This window comes from Xylocopa sonorina, chromosome 15 (assembly GCF_050948175.1).
Source record: "Xylocopa sonorina isolate GNS202 chromosome 15, iyXylSono1_principal, whole genome shotgun sequence".
Classification (NCBI taxonomy): Eukaryota; Metazoa; Arthropoda; class Insecta; order Hymenoptera; family Apidae; genus Xylocopa; species Xylocopa sonorina.
The window spans coordinates 5252316-5270129 of record NC_135207.1 but is presented as its reverse complement, the minus strand read 5'-3'; the positions used below and the strand labels follow the sequence as shown (position 1 = coordinate 5270129).

General features: G+C 47.7%; 1 protein-coding gene across 1 annotated transcript in view; it reads right to left on the bottom strand.

Annotated features, from left to right (window-relative positions):
* LOC143430675 (uncharacterized) overlaps positions 1–17814 on the bottom strand; it is a 52627-nt gene that overhangs the window by 13844 nt on the left and 20969 nt on the right. The window contains exon 3 of the mRNA XM_076907052.1: positions 207–356. Coding sequence (XP_076763167.1) covers positions 207–356 — 150 coding nt within the window. The remainder of the gene's footprint in view (positions 1–206; positions 357–17814) is intronic.

The following is a 17814-nucleotide window of genomic DNA, read 5'->3' as shown; positions in this document are numbered from 1 at the left end:
ACTACGCACGAACGCTTGACTTGTACCACTTGCTGCGAGTGAGTTATTCGCTCGTACCACTGTACCCGCGACTGACCCAACGCGAATTCTGACGAATTCAGATTTGTTTGATCTCTATGCTCTCTCTGTGGACCGTCTCGCGATTGTTGGACGACGATTCACTTCTTGACAATACGCGTCTGGTCGCAATGTCTGAATCTACTTACCAAGGATACCCAGGCGAAAGTTGACAGTCACGAAGACGACGTTACCGTAAGCTGCCAATATAGTACCGTCGTAGGGGTTCCCGCTGTTCCATTCGAAACTCTCGCCGTGAATGAACATCATCACTGGATACTTCCGCAGGATCTTCTGACCTGGAGACAAAAGGGTTGGCAGGGTATTAACGTCAGGCTTGCCTGCGGTACGCTTCGTTCAGAAGCCGTGCATAAATCGTCAGCTGGATTTATTAATCAGGGATACCGAAACGCAACATTAGCAAATATTTTCAGGCTGAAAATATAAATTATCCAGTAGCGCATTTATCTGTCCATTAGCGCTGAAAAACAGTATCGGTCGCGGACGGGGAATCCGGTGCGCAACGTTAATTAAATTCGACTATATTCCACGAGGTTCTGTAAAATTTAATGCCGCACGAGAATGATGGATGCACGTCGGTATAAATTTTTGCTTATTAATTATAGACAAGATAACCAAACAGATGCTACCGGAAATTTGTTTACAGGGGGATTCAATTAATCGGGGATAACCAATTATTTATCCGCACTTCGTTCTCTGGGAAATGACCAATCGAATAATTTAGAGTCTCCTTTGCCGGCAGGAATCTACGGCTAAAATAATTCTCAAGGGAATTCACGCAATAATTCAACGGGGATAAAAAAAATGGGAACGCTGTACTTTGCGATAAACGGGAACGAAACACCCCTCGCTTTAACGAAACGTCTCCGCTGCTTATTAGTAACAGCTAGCCGTGAATTATTACGCGTACCAAGGTGTGTATCCGGCGCTATCGTTCTTTTTCCGCGTGCAAGAGCTTCTTTGATTTACGCTGCTCGAAAAATTATCAACGAAGTTTGCCTACAAACGTATTACACGCGTGAGCCGAGTCAGTCTGAAAATTTATCATCCCCCTCACGGTCTGGCCCGTTCGCGAACTATTCACTGTGAATTTTCGGTATTAGGGTATCTATAAATTCTTCTCTCCCATCCTGTAGACGACGTAGTTTCCTTTTAGCGAACGATCCACAAATTAGACTCGAACGAACACCAGCCCGACCACCTTCGCCCAACCCACCCGCTAGGAGCCGTCGAGATTTATTGGGGAATCTGTTTTACACGATTTCAGTTCCCGTCGAGCAACCAACTTCGCGCTGACATTTGAATACCGCTCTGATCCGACCGGAATTAAATCATACGCGCCTCCTTCGGGAGGCCCGTAGCCTGATTAATTGTCTCGCGAAGAGTAAATTGTACCTTTCCTTTTGTGCGTCCCCCATTCGCTTTACTGAAACATCACTCGGGGAATAATTATAGAACAACAGGCCGGGTAAGAGTGAAGTTCCTCTGCAAACCCGCATCACCAGCAATCCCAGTTACTTCTTGTTCTCCGCCAGCGCTCCGCTCGCAGCGAGCAAACGTTCCCACGAAACCGAGCAGAGGTCGCTGCTTCCCGTAATTTCCGTGGGAAGACGTGGAATGCTGCTCGCGTTTTTCCGCCCCTCCTCCTGCACGACCAAACGGAAAAAATAATGCCGGTGGCTGCGCGAGTGCCCCACAGCGAAACTTCCCAGCGACCCATCCGCTCCCATCCGCGGTCCGTTTACGGGGCCAAGCGAAGAAAGGGAATGCTTCATTTAGTTGGTAATCCGTTAGTCAATATTTCACGAGGACGCTCAGATTTATCATGCTGAGACGACGCTGCGCGTATCCCACCGCCGCTAACCTGGACTTCCAGTGACGCTGGAAAAATACGCGAAGAGTGAACTCGACGAGGACGCAAGAAGCGACGAGATGGAAGAGGTAATGCGGAGGACAATCGACAAGGTTCTCTGGGAGATTGTTAGAACGTTTACTGACTGTCAACGAAGTATCGCGTCCTCTGAGGCTGCTAATCGAACCGTTCAACCCCTCCCAAGGCTGACGCGTCACGTTTACACGAGCTTCCTCCCTCGAGGCAGTCTTTATGAGATACGTGATTCTGACACGTTGGCTTATTATTGCGATATTGAGGAGAGACTATTTTTTATTCGAGATTTTATTCAATTCTGTAAGTCGTAGTTTCGTGAAGTGTTTGCTGGTCATTGGTTGCTAAGAAGTGATCATCAGAAATCTGTGTGTTCAATTCGCAATGCAGCTTTCTGGATCGCATTCTTTCTTTGCACTTGGGACGACAAGGATAATAAAGCCCCCAGCGTTTTAGCGGCAGCAGCGAGCAGATATTTCTTCCTCAGCAGGCGGCCGTGAACGAACTCGCAATTGAATCGAGAAATTCCGTGCGTGTCCCTTCGTGCTCGCGAAATTTATCTGGCAGGTAATTTTATTTCTAGGCAGAACGTGCCCAATTAACCGTTGCTTCGAACGCCGTGCCGGCGAACAAACGAGCGGAAAAGCGCGAAGGCCACGAACAATGGAGGATATCGGAATTACCGCGATACCCTGTGCATGTTACTTTCGCAAAATATCTATCGAGGGCCGCGAGGGACGCATTTTCACCGGGGCCGTTTCGTGACGGTAAACACGCGACCGAGAAATAGGTCGACGCGATCGTACGGAAGCCACTCGTGCAATAATAAATGCGCCCTGTGGCCGCCACTTCTACGAGGTCGTATCGACCTATTTTCTGTTACGTTTCGAAAGCGCCACGCTAAAAAGCGGGCTCGTGCAACCTCTGTTCAGAGCTGATAATTTCTATTCAATCCTTTGTACAATGTGCACCTACACGGATAGATTGATAGAGAGAAAAGCGCAAGTAGGTCTCCTCGTCGATCGAGTTTCGCGCGATCCAGATCGATCCGGATAGACAGGGAATCCGTCGATTAAAAAGAGATCGGGGAACGTACGGAGTGGGAGAACGGAGGGGGTCGACGGGTGAAATAAAGGCTAGGAAATTTCCATGAAAATTAAAAGGCGAATCGATACGGTACGCGCGAAATTGACGTGCATCGGATCACGCCTGGGGATGTTTTCATCTTCGCTGGTGGAAAAGCGCGGCCGGAGATTGAGCCGCGTTCGCTATAAATCAATTGACACGGATCTATATCCTAATAAAAGGAGGTCTGCGTGACCCGTGGCGCGGTTAAAAAGATATCACGCGGTACATTTTGCGCCGCCTGGCGATATCTTGCGACCTGGACCTGGTGGACTTGGTGGAACATATTTCACGGTTAAACTTTCCTGGTGCTGGGACGGGCTGTGCGGAGTGTGGCTCCATTTGGGACCGCACTGTGGGCTAGCTTTCGTAATTACAAGCGGTGGCACGACGAAACGAAAGAAATTAGAATAAAGAAAAGGAATAAAAACGAAATCCTCCTCCGCGAGTGATCCTCTCGAATATTCAACGGGCACGCGAGAGTATCTCGCGTTCAAGCGAATCGTACGCTGGGATTAATCGTCGCTGGGTCATGTGTTTGAACGAGCGCAGCGACAGCAACGACGGCGCGGGCGAAACGACGATGGCCCGCGAAGACAATAACTGGAAATCGCGGGGCTCGTAAAATTAAAAGTTCCATTCTTTCCGCGAAATAGGTAGGAGCTGGGGCGTCATTGACCGCCGTTGAATTCCTCCTGAACCCACGACCGCCGCCGCGGACCATCGTAGTAATTCACGGTCCAGGAATTCAACGAGTCGACGGCGTTCCCACGTAAAACAAATCAACGTTCGATTTACGAGCGGTCTCCTTTACGGGGGTTGAACGCGCCAGTAGCGGGGTGGCTTTAACCGCGACGTAATCATTTTTATCGGTCCCACGGCCCCGCCGTTTCTGACCGCCGCGCGGATAAATATTTATGGCTGGCCCCTATAGCGACGTGGGCGTCGATGCCCTCGTAACTCAGCCCCAGGGCACGGCCGATTCCTTTTTATGGAACCGCCACCAGGCAGACGACGAGCGATGCCACCGCGATGAAATTTACGGGGGTGCCCGCCCCGGTTTAATCCGCTCCTGTGATTGTCGACAACCCCGAACCGCGACGAATTGTCACGTTGGATTCGAGGTCGACGACATCGACGCCAGACGGAAACAATACGAGGGTTGCTTTTAACCCTTGGACCGTAACTGATCGCACGGAAGGGGATGGAGAACGTGCACGGTTCCGCCACCTCGTGGACGAGCCACGAAACTCCCCTTGGCGGGGGTTGAACCACCCTCGTCCAGATGTCGACACGCATCGTGTTTTGGTATGGCTCGAGAGACATCCGCCCGTATTGATACCCTCAAATTGATTCTGAGGGTGAATAATGTCGGTTCGCACCCTCCGCATCTCGAGACGCTATTAGAAAGGATGAACGAGGCTGCTCGTCTCGATTGCTACGCTCAACGAGCAGGCATTTTTTCTGGAGCTAGTATCGATCCCTCGAAGTCGGGTGACAAGGAGGACTTCACGAGGTGTTACTAATTATGACGAGAGTCAGAGAGATAATTGAAGACTGTTCGCCATTGAATTCGATCTTGAATTTCGTTCGTTATATTAAATTAAGGGCACGATGGGATGTCTCGAAGAAATGTCTCGCGAACTGCGCGATCGCAGAGATTTCAGATTCTTCTTTGTCCGTTAATAGAGGCGACGGAATGCGAACGACGCGGAAGGAAGCACTATTACAGGAAGGAGTGGTTGGGGTTAACAACGAACTCTCCGAGGTTGTTCTCAACCTATCGCGTCGTCGAAACTGAACTTCATTTGGCTCACGGTAAAGGTCGTAACGCGACTTGGCACTAGTCGCGAGTACATTTTTTCGAGCACTGAACCACTTTTTCACTCGGTCGTAGAAACGATTTCAGCGGGGAACGGAATCGCGTTTATGTTAAACAGTTACGTGGAAACTGTTACACGCGTTCCTCCTTCGTGCGGGTATTTACTCGAGTGCTTTTTTAATTTTGAAAGAAAAACTAAAAGACTTAAGACGCACGCGTATGCGAACACTCTTCGATGTATCGAATTTACAGTTGAAACGCTCTCAGGTAGGCACGACACTAATTTGCATGGAAAACGAGCAGTTTCGGTAGATCAAAAGACCTCGTTATTGGGGCTTGTTTAGTTAATGGATTTTACTTGACGCTCATGGGACGATAGAGCGTTTGACGGGACTTGGTTGTTTTTACGAGTATTGAAATATGCAAACGAGCTGATAGCATAATTAAATCGGTGAACGTGGTATCAGTTGCGTGAGTGATACGATGGACAATTGTAACGCACGAGTTACCATTAGCTAGCAAGTACGAGTTAAAGAAGGACATCTGTTCTTTCTTGCGAAAATTCATACCCTTTTGCATCTGTGCTATTGGATATCAAATGCATTTACACGCGACGAAGTTTTGCGATGACTAGAATTCTCGTAAAAACCGATTCAGACACTCTGAGGTATATATTATTGGTTCGTACTACTGGCGCGCTGCGTGCAAGTAGTACAAGTCAATGCGAAAACCTAGGAATACGATGTTCTATCTATTTTCATTGCTACAAAGTTCGAAAAGTTTATTAAGTTTATTAAGTATGTAAAGAATCTTCTTTATGCCTTAAAATTACCCACTTTATTGTGGTGCGTATCATGATATTTCACTAGGCAACACAGATTTTTTACTATTTTTACTTCTATATATATTCTTAACCTTTTTCCATGAGAGGATTTGAAGGTTTGGTTCAGCCAACTCAGAAACGATAAAAATTGTACTTTAATTAGTCATTCGATACAAATGAGAAACATAAGATCACACGATCGACTCCATCTAAGTGTGAATATACGAAACTGAAGAGTGAAACCTGTTTAATCCACGCGTCTTGGGGGAAATGCCCCGATATGAATTTATTGCCACCACATTTTGCCAGACAACAGCCACTTTCGCGAGCTTCCTTCGATCCTGGCGTTGTTTCGCGCAGGCAAAGTGCGAAGTCGTGTCGTCCGCTTTTTACGGGTCGGCTGTGCCACGAGAATCCAGAAGAAGCAAGACCACCGTCGAACGGCTGGTGGAAAATGGCGCAACACAACGGAAGTAGCCGCGTTCCCAGCCCCCGCCGGCAATCACCCCCTACGCGGGGAGAGGCTCTCGCGGTTCGTTGCTTGTTACCTAGAGCAAGTTCACGAACGTAACAGGGGAATGTTAATCGAGCATGAAACGGTTCAACGCTAAAACTGTGTTATAGTAGCGCGTGCTTGAGTTATGTTACGGTTATGGGACCATAAAGTCCCACCATACCTCGGTACTTTTGCGTTTTAAGGGTGGCAGTGCTGAGCAAGTTTAGATGCCAATATACACTTTGCTTTAGCACGTGCCGTTACGATATTATTGCACGCCGTCGTTCTGTCGAGCGAAAAGGCTATACAGTTGAAGTATAGCGCGTTTGTTAATTAAATTTCTATCGTACGACCATCGAGTCTACTCTTTCCAGCGAAAAAACATTCCCACAACGATGTTGTAGCGCTAAAACGTTTCTCGAATTTCTCGTTCATCGGTTCTATTTACCCGCTATCGCGCGACTCTGATAAATTTCCAATTCATATGAAGAGAAGATTTGATTCAGGGAGAAGATTCGATCCTTAGACCTTTCGGTGGTACTCGAGCACGTCGGACATTATGCCAGGTCCTTGCCGGTGAAACAGACGTTTCAGACGTTACTCGAGCGTCGTGGACGCATTGTGAAATGCAAGCGAGTTGTTTCAATTGCAAAAGACGGTCGAAACGCGTAATAAGGTTACGTTCTGCACGGTCCAAGAGACGAGCAACGTCAGAGGTAAAAAGAATTCTCTCTAAGACACGGTCCCCTTTTTTTTCTCCTCTTCCCCTTCTGCGTTTTCTGGTACGAGGCGAGCGAGAGGGACGGCACAGGCGACTTCTGTACGAACGCAACCGTCGTATTACATTCGTCGTCCGCATTTTCATCTCAAAGAATTATGGGCCCCTTTGAAGGCTTCTCGACCATTCACTTTGGAGCCTCTGGAAATCCGTCGTTATTCGACTTCGTATGCGAGTCGACCGGATGCTGTGCATCTTTTATGTAAAGCTCTGTGCACCTTTAGGTAACTACCGATTCCGTGGAGCCCTGCACCGTCTCGCGAGCACGCGTGCGAGAGGGATCGAGAGAAGGGTGCTTCCTCGACGCGAGCAGGGGATGCGCTGGTTGACCGATGCATTCATCTCGTTGCGAAAGTATGCGACGTAGATTTGGTTGGGAATCTCGAGCTGTCCACGCGCGACTGATCCGTCGATCCACCTGCCTGAAGAAAGTAGTATAAAAAATTGCTGAGAATTAATTTGAAAAAAAAGTAGAACTGCGAATATAATTTTATTGCTTCTCGATTCACAGTTTTCACAGCAACAAATAAAAAAGATAGTAATTAAATTTAGTCAGTTAGCGAAGGGTTAAAGGGTTCGATGAACAGAAATGTTTATGAACGATGGTTGGGAAAATTTCCAGAGGTCTCAACTAAACCCCGGATCACTGTTGCGGAGCAAGCACGATAGACTTTGTGAAGAGAAAATCCCAGAATAGGAATGAAAACCTTTCCATCCCCTTTCGCCACCTTCTTTCTTATCTTCTGACCCGCAAGGCGAGGGAACAAGACCGTGATAGATTCGAATGCTCGATACGAAGGTTGCGGTGTAGGTACATCGTCCGGCAAAGCCTTCCATTATACCGGGCGACGCTATTCAATTCGAGGGTTACACGTATCCGGATGTAGTACGCGAGGCATCTCAGCCGAATAGAGGGTCCCTCGCCCCTCCCGCGTCGTGTCGCTCGACTCTCCATAAACAGATCTGTTTATCAGCTTCCTCTTGATAAACTCGCGGACCAGATGGCGAGGATCCATCATCGTCATCTGGACGCTTCCGTTGGTGTTTCTTGTTGCGAGCGGATTCTCGAAGGTGCTGCATGGAAAACAACGTTGAGAGACATTAAGGAGTGTGTGCCTGAACGAGGGTATTTCGAGAGCTTCAGCAGCGAGAAGTTTTCCAGGGGTTTCGGTTCCAACACTTCCTCAGAAATTTCACAGTGAAACTTGGAAAGAATTCCAAGTTACCTTGGAAATTTTACGCGTTTCCTCCCGGTACGACTGCCGGAATTATTATTGAAAAGTACAGGAACCAAGGCGAGGGTAGGCGAGGTAATAAGTCTCGAAACGTCAGTTTCAACGCCCTTGTCGCACCTGGTGACGTCTCCGTCTTGGAAAAACTGCTGCGAAATGGAAGTGGTCCGCGAGTGCTCCCGTTTCGCCCGCGTTTCCTCCCCTCCGTCGCGGGAATCCTCCATTTCCGGCGCCTGAGTATTGTTTTCAGGCGTTACCACGTCAACGGGGAGCGTCGCGGGGTGAAATGTAGCGAGCAAACAAGCTTGACACCTTCTTTCTGCGGAGCTGGCAAATTGACCGGCGAAACTGACGCGTAAGATGTAACGAAACGAAAGATGATGCCTTCCGCGAAAATGAATTTGAACGCGCGACTGTGCGGAAAAGGAACGGCCGCGTTGCTCGAACGATTAACGTTCGTTTCACGGGTAATGAGAATCGCGCGTACAACGAAGCGTTGACGCGAGAAACCAGTCGACCAGTTCTCATTTTTCTATCGATACTCCCTTGACAATGTGAAAGCTCGCAGGCCAGAAATCTGTTTCACGCGATGACAATTTTTTCCGTATTTTATTTCTACGTTTAATTATTCGCTGCTTCTTAGAAGCGTTTCGAAGCAATTCCGAAATTAGTTTCAACGTTTCCGCTCGACGGTTATATGTTTATTTCAATAGACCCATTAACCTACGGGTTTCAGGATATTCAATTAAAATTAATGAAATTTTCGTATATGAATGCATGTGATTCATTTCAGCATTTAGTAAACCCCTTCCATCACTCGCGCTATTTATTATCCCCATGATAAGCACTAATTGAATGTACCGAATCAATGAAAGTTTTGCATGTAACGCAATACATTTGGCGAGCATTTTTCTTTTTTCGAAAATGAATGGTTTACTATATCAGAATGAGATTATTCTAAGTCTCGATATGATACTTAGTTCTTCTTAATTTCTGCAAATTTTTGAAAATTGGAATTATAATATCAAAACCAATGAAATTGCACCACGAGATTACAATAGGCCAGCTAAAGCTACTTGTTGATTCGAGATATCTCCGTGTCGGACATCTGCGTGTAAAGCGGCTCTCAGACAGCCATCAAGAAGACCAACGTAGTTAATTAAAATTTTCCACAGTTTAAGTCACGCAACCCGTACAATTACCAATCGCACAAACTCCCATCAACCCCAGATACCTCGAATACCCCTTATTAACTGGCCAGTTTGCAAATTGCTGCCAATTTTCTGAACATGATATCAATCTCCCTGTCTCCTTAATTACTCGATTGTACCAGAGTAGTAGTCCCGTTGCGACTTTATCGAGCAAGGAAATAATCGTCGATCCGGCACACTTTAACCCTCCGCCACCCTCGACGGAACGTCTGGTGAACGGCGTACGCGCGGGGCGAACCTAATAATGAGCGGCATTATTAAGCGTAATAACGTTTTTAGGTTGCCCGTTTAAATGCATGAGACGCGCGAACGTCAGAGTTATCCGATATTGCGGCCGCGCGCACGGTTTTGTCCCGCGTCCGGATACATTTACCCGCGCGAGCGCGAGCAAGCGAGCAGCCTCGCGATAACCGAACTGTCCTTTTTAAAGCGCGGCTTAAAAGCTTTCCCGTCCGCGTCTGCTGGAAAAAGCCCAGGCAGTCGTGAAAGCCACGAGGTGACCACGGCTTCCAGGGAATACTGATGCCGGGGGCTCGCGCGCGGATACTTGCCAGCTTCCTGCCAGCTCGAATCCCGACGTCGCACGCGGTCGCATCGCGACCTGGCTCCTCCCTGGAATTTCTTCCTGCCGCAGAACCACGAATTCCACGGCTACGAGTCGCGGTGTCGCACGGGGCTAGATTTCGGAAGGCGGTTTCGTGGATAGAATGGATTGCTCGATTCTCGGTAAAATGGGACTGAATACGCGCAGCGATTAAGAAGGGGTTGTTTATGGTAGCGGATGGAAAGGGGTTCGTAGCTGTGCTGAACGAATTTCTATCGTTTTTTTGAAGGCGAGAGGAAGGCTGCTTTCTTCTTCTTCATATACATCTGTGCCATATTCGAAATATGTATTTAATTATATTAAGAGAGCATGACAGTTAAATTGGGTGGTCGAGAAAAACAGTGTAATTTAATAGAGTGATGTGTACACCTCCGTTTGAATTGTCTGTCGAATTAAAATTTCATGGACGGTCTATAAAAAGTGGCCCTTTCATTGAAACTTGGTAACCCAGTTAGTGACTGGTAAAAGTTGCGAAGCGGTAGGGAAGTTGCCCTGTTTAAAATGTTATTTCGAAGTAGGGCCTCGTCGCGAAACCAGAAATTGGACTGGAAATAATGCATCTTGACGCGCGCAATATTGTCATAATTGAACGTTCCAGGCACTTGACAAATTAAGGCGGCCACTCTGCCTCGGCGCACGCCACGCGTTCCGCTTAATAAATGAAGCTAATTAAAGGAAAAACAAAACGACCGTCCCGCCCTGTTCATCGTCACTATTAATTATCCCGATCCCGGGGTCATTATGAATTTCCGCTGCAACGTACAAAAATTCATCGTACGAATCGTCTCTGCCCCAGCCACCTTTCCTAATGAAAAAAACAAGACAACCGTGCTCGCAATTTTGCAGGCACCCCCTCGCGCTCGCGAACCTAATTCGTGAATTAATAATCTCGACGCAGGCAGAGCGAGAACCGGGTGATAAAAAAACAGTGAATTCGTCCGCGTTCACCGTGAATAAATACAAGCGCGAACCAGCAAAACAGGAAGCTAATAGAACAAGAAACTCCAGAGGCAGTAATATAAAAGTAAATCACGAAGTTTAATCCGTATGTAGTAAACACCAATAATAATTCATTCTCTAAAGGTAATTTATGCTGCAGATACGGAAGAGCCTGCAAAAAAAATGTCTCTCCCCTGGAATTACGTAGGAACGAGAGAGGGATGATAGCAGATAAAGAGCGGAAAGGGCATTTAATAACAAGTGAATGGGGTTTCAAGGATCTCGGACGTTAATTCTTTCGTTTCGTTAGCTTAAGCCACGTGGGAATTGGCCGATCCTCGCGAGCGCATTAATTATTCGAACGAGACAGGAGACGTTCCCTGTGTCGTCGAGTCGCTCGACGAGAGGGTGGTGGCAAGCCGCGAAGGCGTGAAAGCTCGTTAAAATTCTGGCTATCCGCGAGAGCCACGGCGAGTTTCCAGACACGTACGCGAACTGGCATCTAGCCGCGCGATCTATTTCGTCGGAAATGGCGGCGATCGATTAGCGGAAAATGTATAGCGATTGACGTGACGCGGCGGGTGCATCGCTCAACCGATTGTAACGGTATCGGCTCGTAATTTCGGAAAACGACGCTCCGGGCAGTGCCGCCGCTAATACAAACAACCGGGACACACCAGTACACGCCTGCCCGCACGAAATTGCCGGCTCGTTCTCCGCAACCCCGGCTCCCTTGCTCCAATGTGCACCAACCCTGTCCCTTGCGACTCTCCCCCTCTTTCTCCTCTTTCTGCTTTGCCAGGGATATGATTTTTTTATCCCGAATCAATGGAACGCGTGGTATCTTCTATTTGAACAGCGAGCTCAAAAATCACTGGCTCTGAAATACATTTTACTCTTCTAATAATTGTTTTCAATTTAGATTTGTACTACCCTTTTAATAAATGTCAAGTCGAAGAAATTAGTACTTTTAAAATGTTAGGTTTATTTAGAGAATAATGTAGAGCTGAATATTATATTATATACTTTCTTTTTCTCTGTCACCTCTTCCCTTCCTCTCTTTTCTTCGTCACCTGTTCATCCCTCATCCTCCGGTTACTACCCCATGTGCAACAGCGTCGCGCGGATCCGAGCTTCCGCCACTTCCGAACGAGATTATGGTGCCAACCTGCTCCGTAAACTACAAGCCAGCACAGGGTAGTCACACTTTGTTGCCCCATGCTCTCCAGTCAGCGCAGCTGTAATTTGCCGGACTATTTGCCACGGTCGGGCATTACGCCCTACTTCTGGCCCGCCGCGTGTCTGCCCTCGAAAAACCGCCAACGAACGATCAACCTGAACAGGGATCGCCTGGAACCACTGTCACTGGAAGCGTTGTGTTTGTTATAATGTACGTGTGCAACGTTCCATCCGTTGCAATCCGCACCGCAATTTCTGCGAATAGCTTGTTTCAGGTTGGATAGAGGCAGCTGTATTTCTGACTTTCGTGGATTGAAGGCGTCCTGATTGGTGTTTCGTATCGCACTACGGACGTGTACGAAACATTTATCTACGCGTCTTGAGATTTCCCTCCAATCATCCCCTAAATTCTTCTTCTGAAATTACGTTCTCCTAGTTAATGTTGCTTTACGGGCGCAATTGAGTATTCGAGCGAATCGATCTCCCTCGATTTACCCAAATGTGATCGTATTAATAAAAAGTCGGATTCCCTGATACTCTTGGAAAATTGAATCGCAAAGAGGATTTGGGAAAATACCGCGATCACGTCCAAAACCAGTGGATCGTTCGATTGATGCTCGCACGACGATCCCATCCGGCCCTTTCGCTTCACCCTCCGCTGGTTATTGCGCACCGCCGCGAATGAATTAACGAAGCAATTAATCAAACACCTCGGATAACCAGCGTGTAACGTTACAACGTTCCAGCGAGCTCGAACGAGTGGGCCAGCGATCCCGCAAACGCGCTTGCCTTCAATGGCGCCCGCGCGTTAATACCGACAACGAGAGGGTAAACCGAAACGGTCCGCGACGTACGTAATGACGTTTCGATGGATCGGCGCATTAATGAGCTTCGACGCTATTTACTTTGTCAGCCGGCCATCTCGCGCCAGCCTGTTCAACGCTGACTCTTTCCCCTTTGCAGACAAATCTACGACCGTTCTCTGTCAAGAGCGACGAATTGGCAATTTAAAGAATGCTCGAACACGAATTCAAAATCGACTCGCCAGATCGTTTTTAGCATACCAGTCTTTCGTTCGTCGATCTCTTGCGCAGTGATATTTCATCGCGTTTCGACTATCCCGCGATCCATAATCGTTGGAATCCACTAGAGCTAGAGTAAAAGTATCTAATGCGATCGTTACGTGTTAATGCCCAATAATTTTGCAGATCCACCGGCTGTATTTCGCGGCAATCCCCGCGAAACATGTACAATCGGAATGCCGCGCTGTCATTACTCCGAACGAGCGTTCACGTAATTACGAATTAGCGGTAATCGTTCGCTCTCGAAACTTTCGAATTCCTTCGACAGCGTTTACGCTGAATTGCCGGAAGACTGGTTTTCTCCGACCCCCGAGTTCGCGTATGCGTGTTTCGTTACAACAGCTTGACGGGGCAAACGATCCTCTATTTCTTTATTTGATACGATCCTTCATCTTCCGTTTCGCGAAGTAAAATTCAATTTCGCCTCTTCCATTCGGGGCGGAGAAACCGGTGAAAAGTACCAGCGAGGCGTAGAGTGGTAGAAATAGGAAAAAAGCAACGGGTTTTAAGGATAGTGGGAATAAGCGGCGCAATTTTCGACAGCGAATAATTCCAGAATGATTATCGTCTTCAGCGGTGCATTTAATTCTCGCAGCAGCACGCGTGGCGAGTCATTCTTGGATTCAGCGTGTTCGCGTGTAAGTGTCAGTAACAAGCTATACGCTGCTTGCTCGAGTGTGCAAAAAAAGAAGGATGACGTCAGCTAAATACGGATAGGCGAATCGAGGGGGTGGCGACCTAATTTTTTATGTTGCTAGCGGGACTTAAAGAATACGCGTGGACCGTGTAATCCGTGGCCTCCGTCCGAGCGCCTCTTCCTCCTTTTTTCCTACCCCCTTTTCTTCCTTTTTCGGTAACCAGAAGGCTCCGAGGTTCTTTTATTTCGATATGCTGTAAAGTTGGTCGGATTTAGATTGAGAGCAGCGCGCCCCAATCTCTCGAGGCGCGAGGTTCTCTTTTTTTGCCCCCACGTTTCGCTATCGATCGAGATTTGCATCCCCGTTGCATCGATCTCTCTTCGCGTGTCCGCAGCGCAACAGGGAATTGAGTGTGCGCCGAGAGAGAAACGAGAAAAGGTATCCGAAAGTGTGCCGTTGCACTTTATTTCGCAATCGCCCTTCGGTTATCGAGAGCTCGCCATGGAAACCAAGAGAAGGATCCAGCAATCGCGAGAACGATAAACGCTTCTCGAAAACGAGCCGACGAGGGACCACGCTCGCGGATCCATCATCGAACGAAAATGGCAATTAATTTCGACAGGCTGTTTACCATCGAGGGTAACGCGCTTGAGAACCGCTGCACCGCGGGTGGCGCGTGAAAATGCAAATGGCCAGGCGTTCGCCTCCTAAAATTAATATCGCGATGATGTGGGTACACCCTATGTGCACAGATGTATACGTGTGTACACACGTCATGCTTGAAATAATACGTTACACGTAAACGCTCGGGGAATATTACCCAGGGCTGATTGAAGAAAAGCCAACGAACCCGCGCGTGTATTTCGCCTGGCCCCGCCATGCGGAAAACGGTTGACGTCACGAGATGTTGACGCTATCGTTCGAGCCGTTATTCACCCCGTTACACCGCGCGCCAGAGAAAAATGCTTCTCCTTCGAGGGGAACGGATCGAATGCCACGAAAATTATCATCGATCCAGTAAGCAGCCGGGCCTCGAGCGCCACCGAGCGTTCGAGCTTTCCCATTCGAACGACGAACACGCGAATTCATTTATTTCCCTGCTTTCCAACCCGAGCTGCAGCTTCTTCGCTGTATTTTGATGGCACGCGAGAATTCCTGCTTCCCGTAATTTCTGAAATAACGCGTCGAATATGGACGTGGAGGGCGGTACATTTTTGAAGCATCGAACGGTCGAGTGTCTACTTCATTATACGGGGACCAGCAAATAATACGTACAAGCGAACGCCGAGTGATTCCTTACGCGAGAGGAAGAACAAAGCGTGGAACGAAACGTTCCCCGTCCCAGGCTTGGTTTTCGAAAAAATCGGCTCTGAAAATTCGACGAGTGTTCTTGACTGTATGCGAAAAGAGGATAACACGGATAGTACAATCCGATGGAGGAAGCTTATTCTATATTAAAAACGAGGTCGACAATGGACGGGTATTTTCGGTACGAAACTTCACTTCTGTATAAATTAATATCGATGATTCGAGTTATTTATTTAATCGAGAATTTTTCTCATTTTTGTATGATGCGACGTATTATTTATCCGAGCTCTGTACGATCCACCAGGTCGTAACGTAAAATAACATTTATCCTTCGAACAATCGTTTTACATCGTTTTTATCCCATTTCTCCGGGAACGTGCAATTACATAAGGAAAATCTTTTCTACTCCGCTTTTAACGGAAGGGCAAATCAAGTGAATTTCGAAGATTCCGAGTCGATGGCTATTTGCAGAAGGTTGTTCCACCAATGGGTACGGGATCGAGGCGTTTTATTGTAGAAGGAATATCAGCCGGCGTTGTACGTCTTGCAAGCGCTAAAGAGAGACGTACGCTCCAATATTTCCTGTAATTCCGCCTGCAGACGTTTCAATGGACGCGGTCCGATTTATTCCAGCGATATTTCCTCGGTTCGCCGCGGGTCAAAAATATTCTGCTTGAAATAAGGGACGGCCGCGGTTAGCTCGCGAGAACGAACCAGCTTTGCTTTTGTACCGCGTGGACGAGCCTGGGCAGGGCCCCTCGGTTATGGAACGAAACACCCTGTGAAACGGCACGTCGTAAACTTTTAACAGCGACGTTTCGCGTTTCCGTTTGTCCGGTGGAATCGTCAATCGTTTACGCCGCGTCGTGACGCTAATCGGCTCGGTTACTTTTACGGGAGTTCATATTTTTTCTTTACGACGGAACAGATACGAGTGGTCTGCTACGCGAGGATATTACTCTTCGCTAGAAGGTTGAAGACTTCGTAAATAATTACGATCCTTAATAAACCAGTGAACGTCAGAATTTTATGTAAATGTATCGCGAAATTTGCCATTTACCATTTTAACTCGAGGACGCGCGGAACGGAAAAGAAAGTTGATTGATATTTAATATTTCACAAATAATATTTTACGAACATGCAATATATTTTCGCGCAGACGAGCAATAATACGTATGAATAATCATTCCACGCACGCGTCACAGTATATTACTTTTCCAGAGGGTGGGCACGGTCCCTCCGCTTCCAGCGTCGATATCTCCTCGACGTGGCGTCACCGGATATAGCACACGTTTTGCAGCGATACATTGTAACTAAACACAGAAAAGAATTCGATTCTTTTGTTCCATCGCGAACCAGGCCCACAGTTTGCACAATTTCCACAGTCTCTTCCATCCTCGCCCCTGCTGTGCCTCCCCTTCACCCTCTCCACGATTCTCGCTCAAAGATCCTCTCGAGCGGAACGGATAACTTAATTTACAGACGGATTCAACGGACAGAGAGATATCGGGCTAAGAGGGAATAATTAAATGGAAAGCAGCCGCTGTACGAATGGAGATACCCACCTCTCAAGAAATAGCTATCACCGTCGATAGACGCGCGTTCGTCCACTTGTCTCGCCGTTCCCGATTACTCTTCGTTATCTTTGCACACGGATCCGGAATCAAGGTCCGACCTGTACCCGGATCCGCTCCTTGGAACTCGATGAACGGACCGTGAATATTTGTCGACCGTTTTGCGTAATGCGCCGCTCCCCTAATGGCCGTCGCTCACTTCGTTTGCTCTCTACAGCGGAGCGCACGACTGTTGGTGACATTCTTTGCTCGACGATTTCAATGGAAACCACTCGAAACTTGAAACGATTATTCGTTGAACATTATCGTACACACACAGAGCCGATCCTGCATTTTTTTCTTTTTTTTTTTGCTCGCAATCGACGTTCTCGTCGACGTTTTAAATATATATTAAATAGGAATTTCAACGGCTGGCTTTCACGAGATCGTAATTCACCGTGCAGGAGCAAAGCGCTCGCGTTACATCGTCTGTACAGCCGAGGTTAGGAAGATAAGTACAGGTCTTTGTATACTAAATTACGTCCCCATACAAGAGCCCAAGAGTCTCAGACCCGCGTTTATTCGCGGCTATAATTCCGAATAGGGGACATTCGTTCCAACGAATGCCCGTCGCGTATGAATATCGCGATACAAAGCCAGCCACGCGTTTATGCCCTCCTTATCGCCTACCATTATCCCAGCTTAGCCCAAAAATTGCGTCACCAAGTCGGCCATCTTCGTCCCGACGTTCGATCGTCCCCCACGGAACTTAATCCCCTTTCAATAATAACGCCGCGCACTCGTCGTCGGTGAACGGCAAACTTGGCAAGTGCAATATTAAACTATCAAGCCGCGGCGGAGTCGACAAACATCTCTCCAGATGAGTTTCCGCGTCGACGGAATAATTAAGCGCTCATTAAGCTGGCCATTGTTCGCGGTAAGAGATAGAGGCGAGGTTTGGCGAGGGGGCGGTTGAAATTTTCAACGACGCGCTCGTCAGCGTCATCGAGGCCATTCAAGAACGACACCACTTCGGACCACGACTTTAGTCGCGAGCTGCA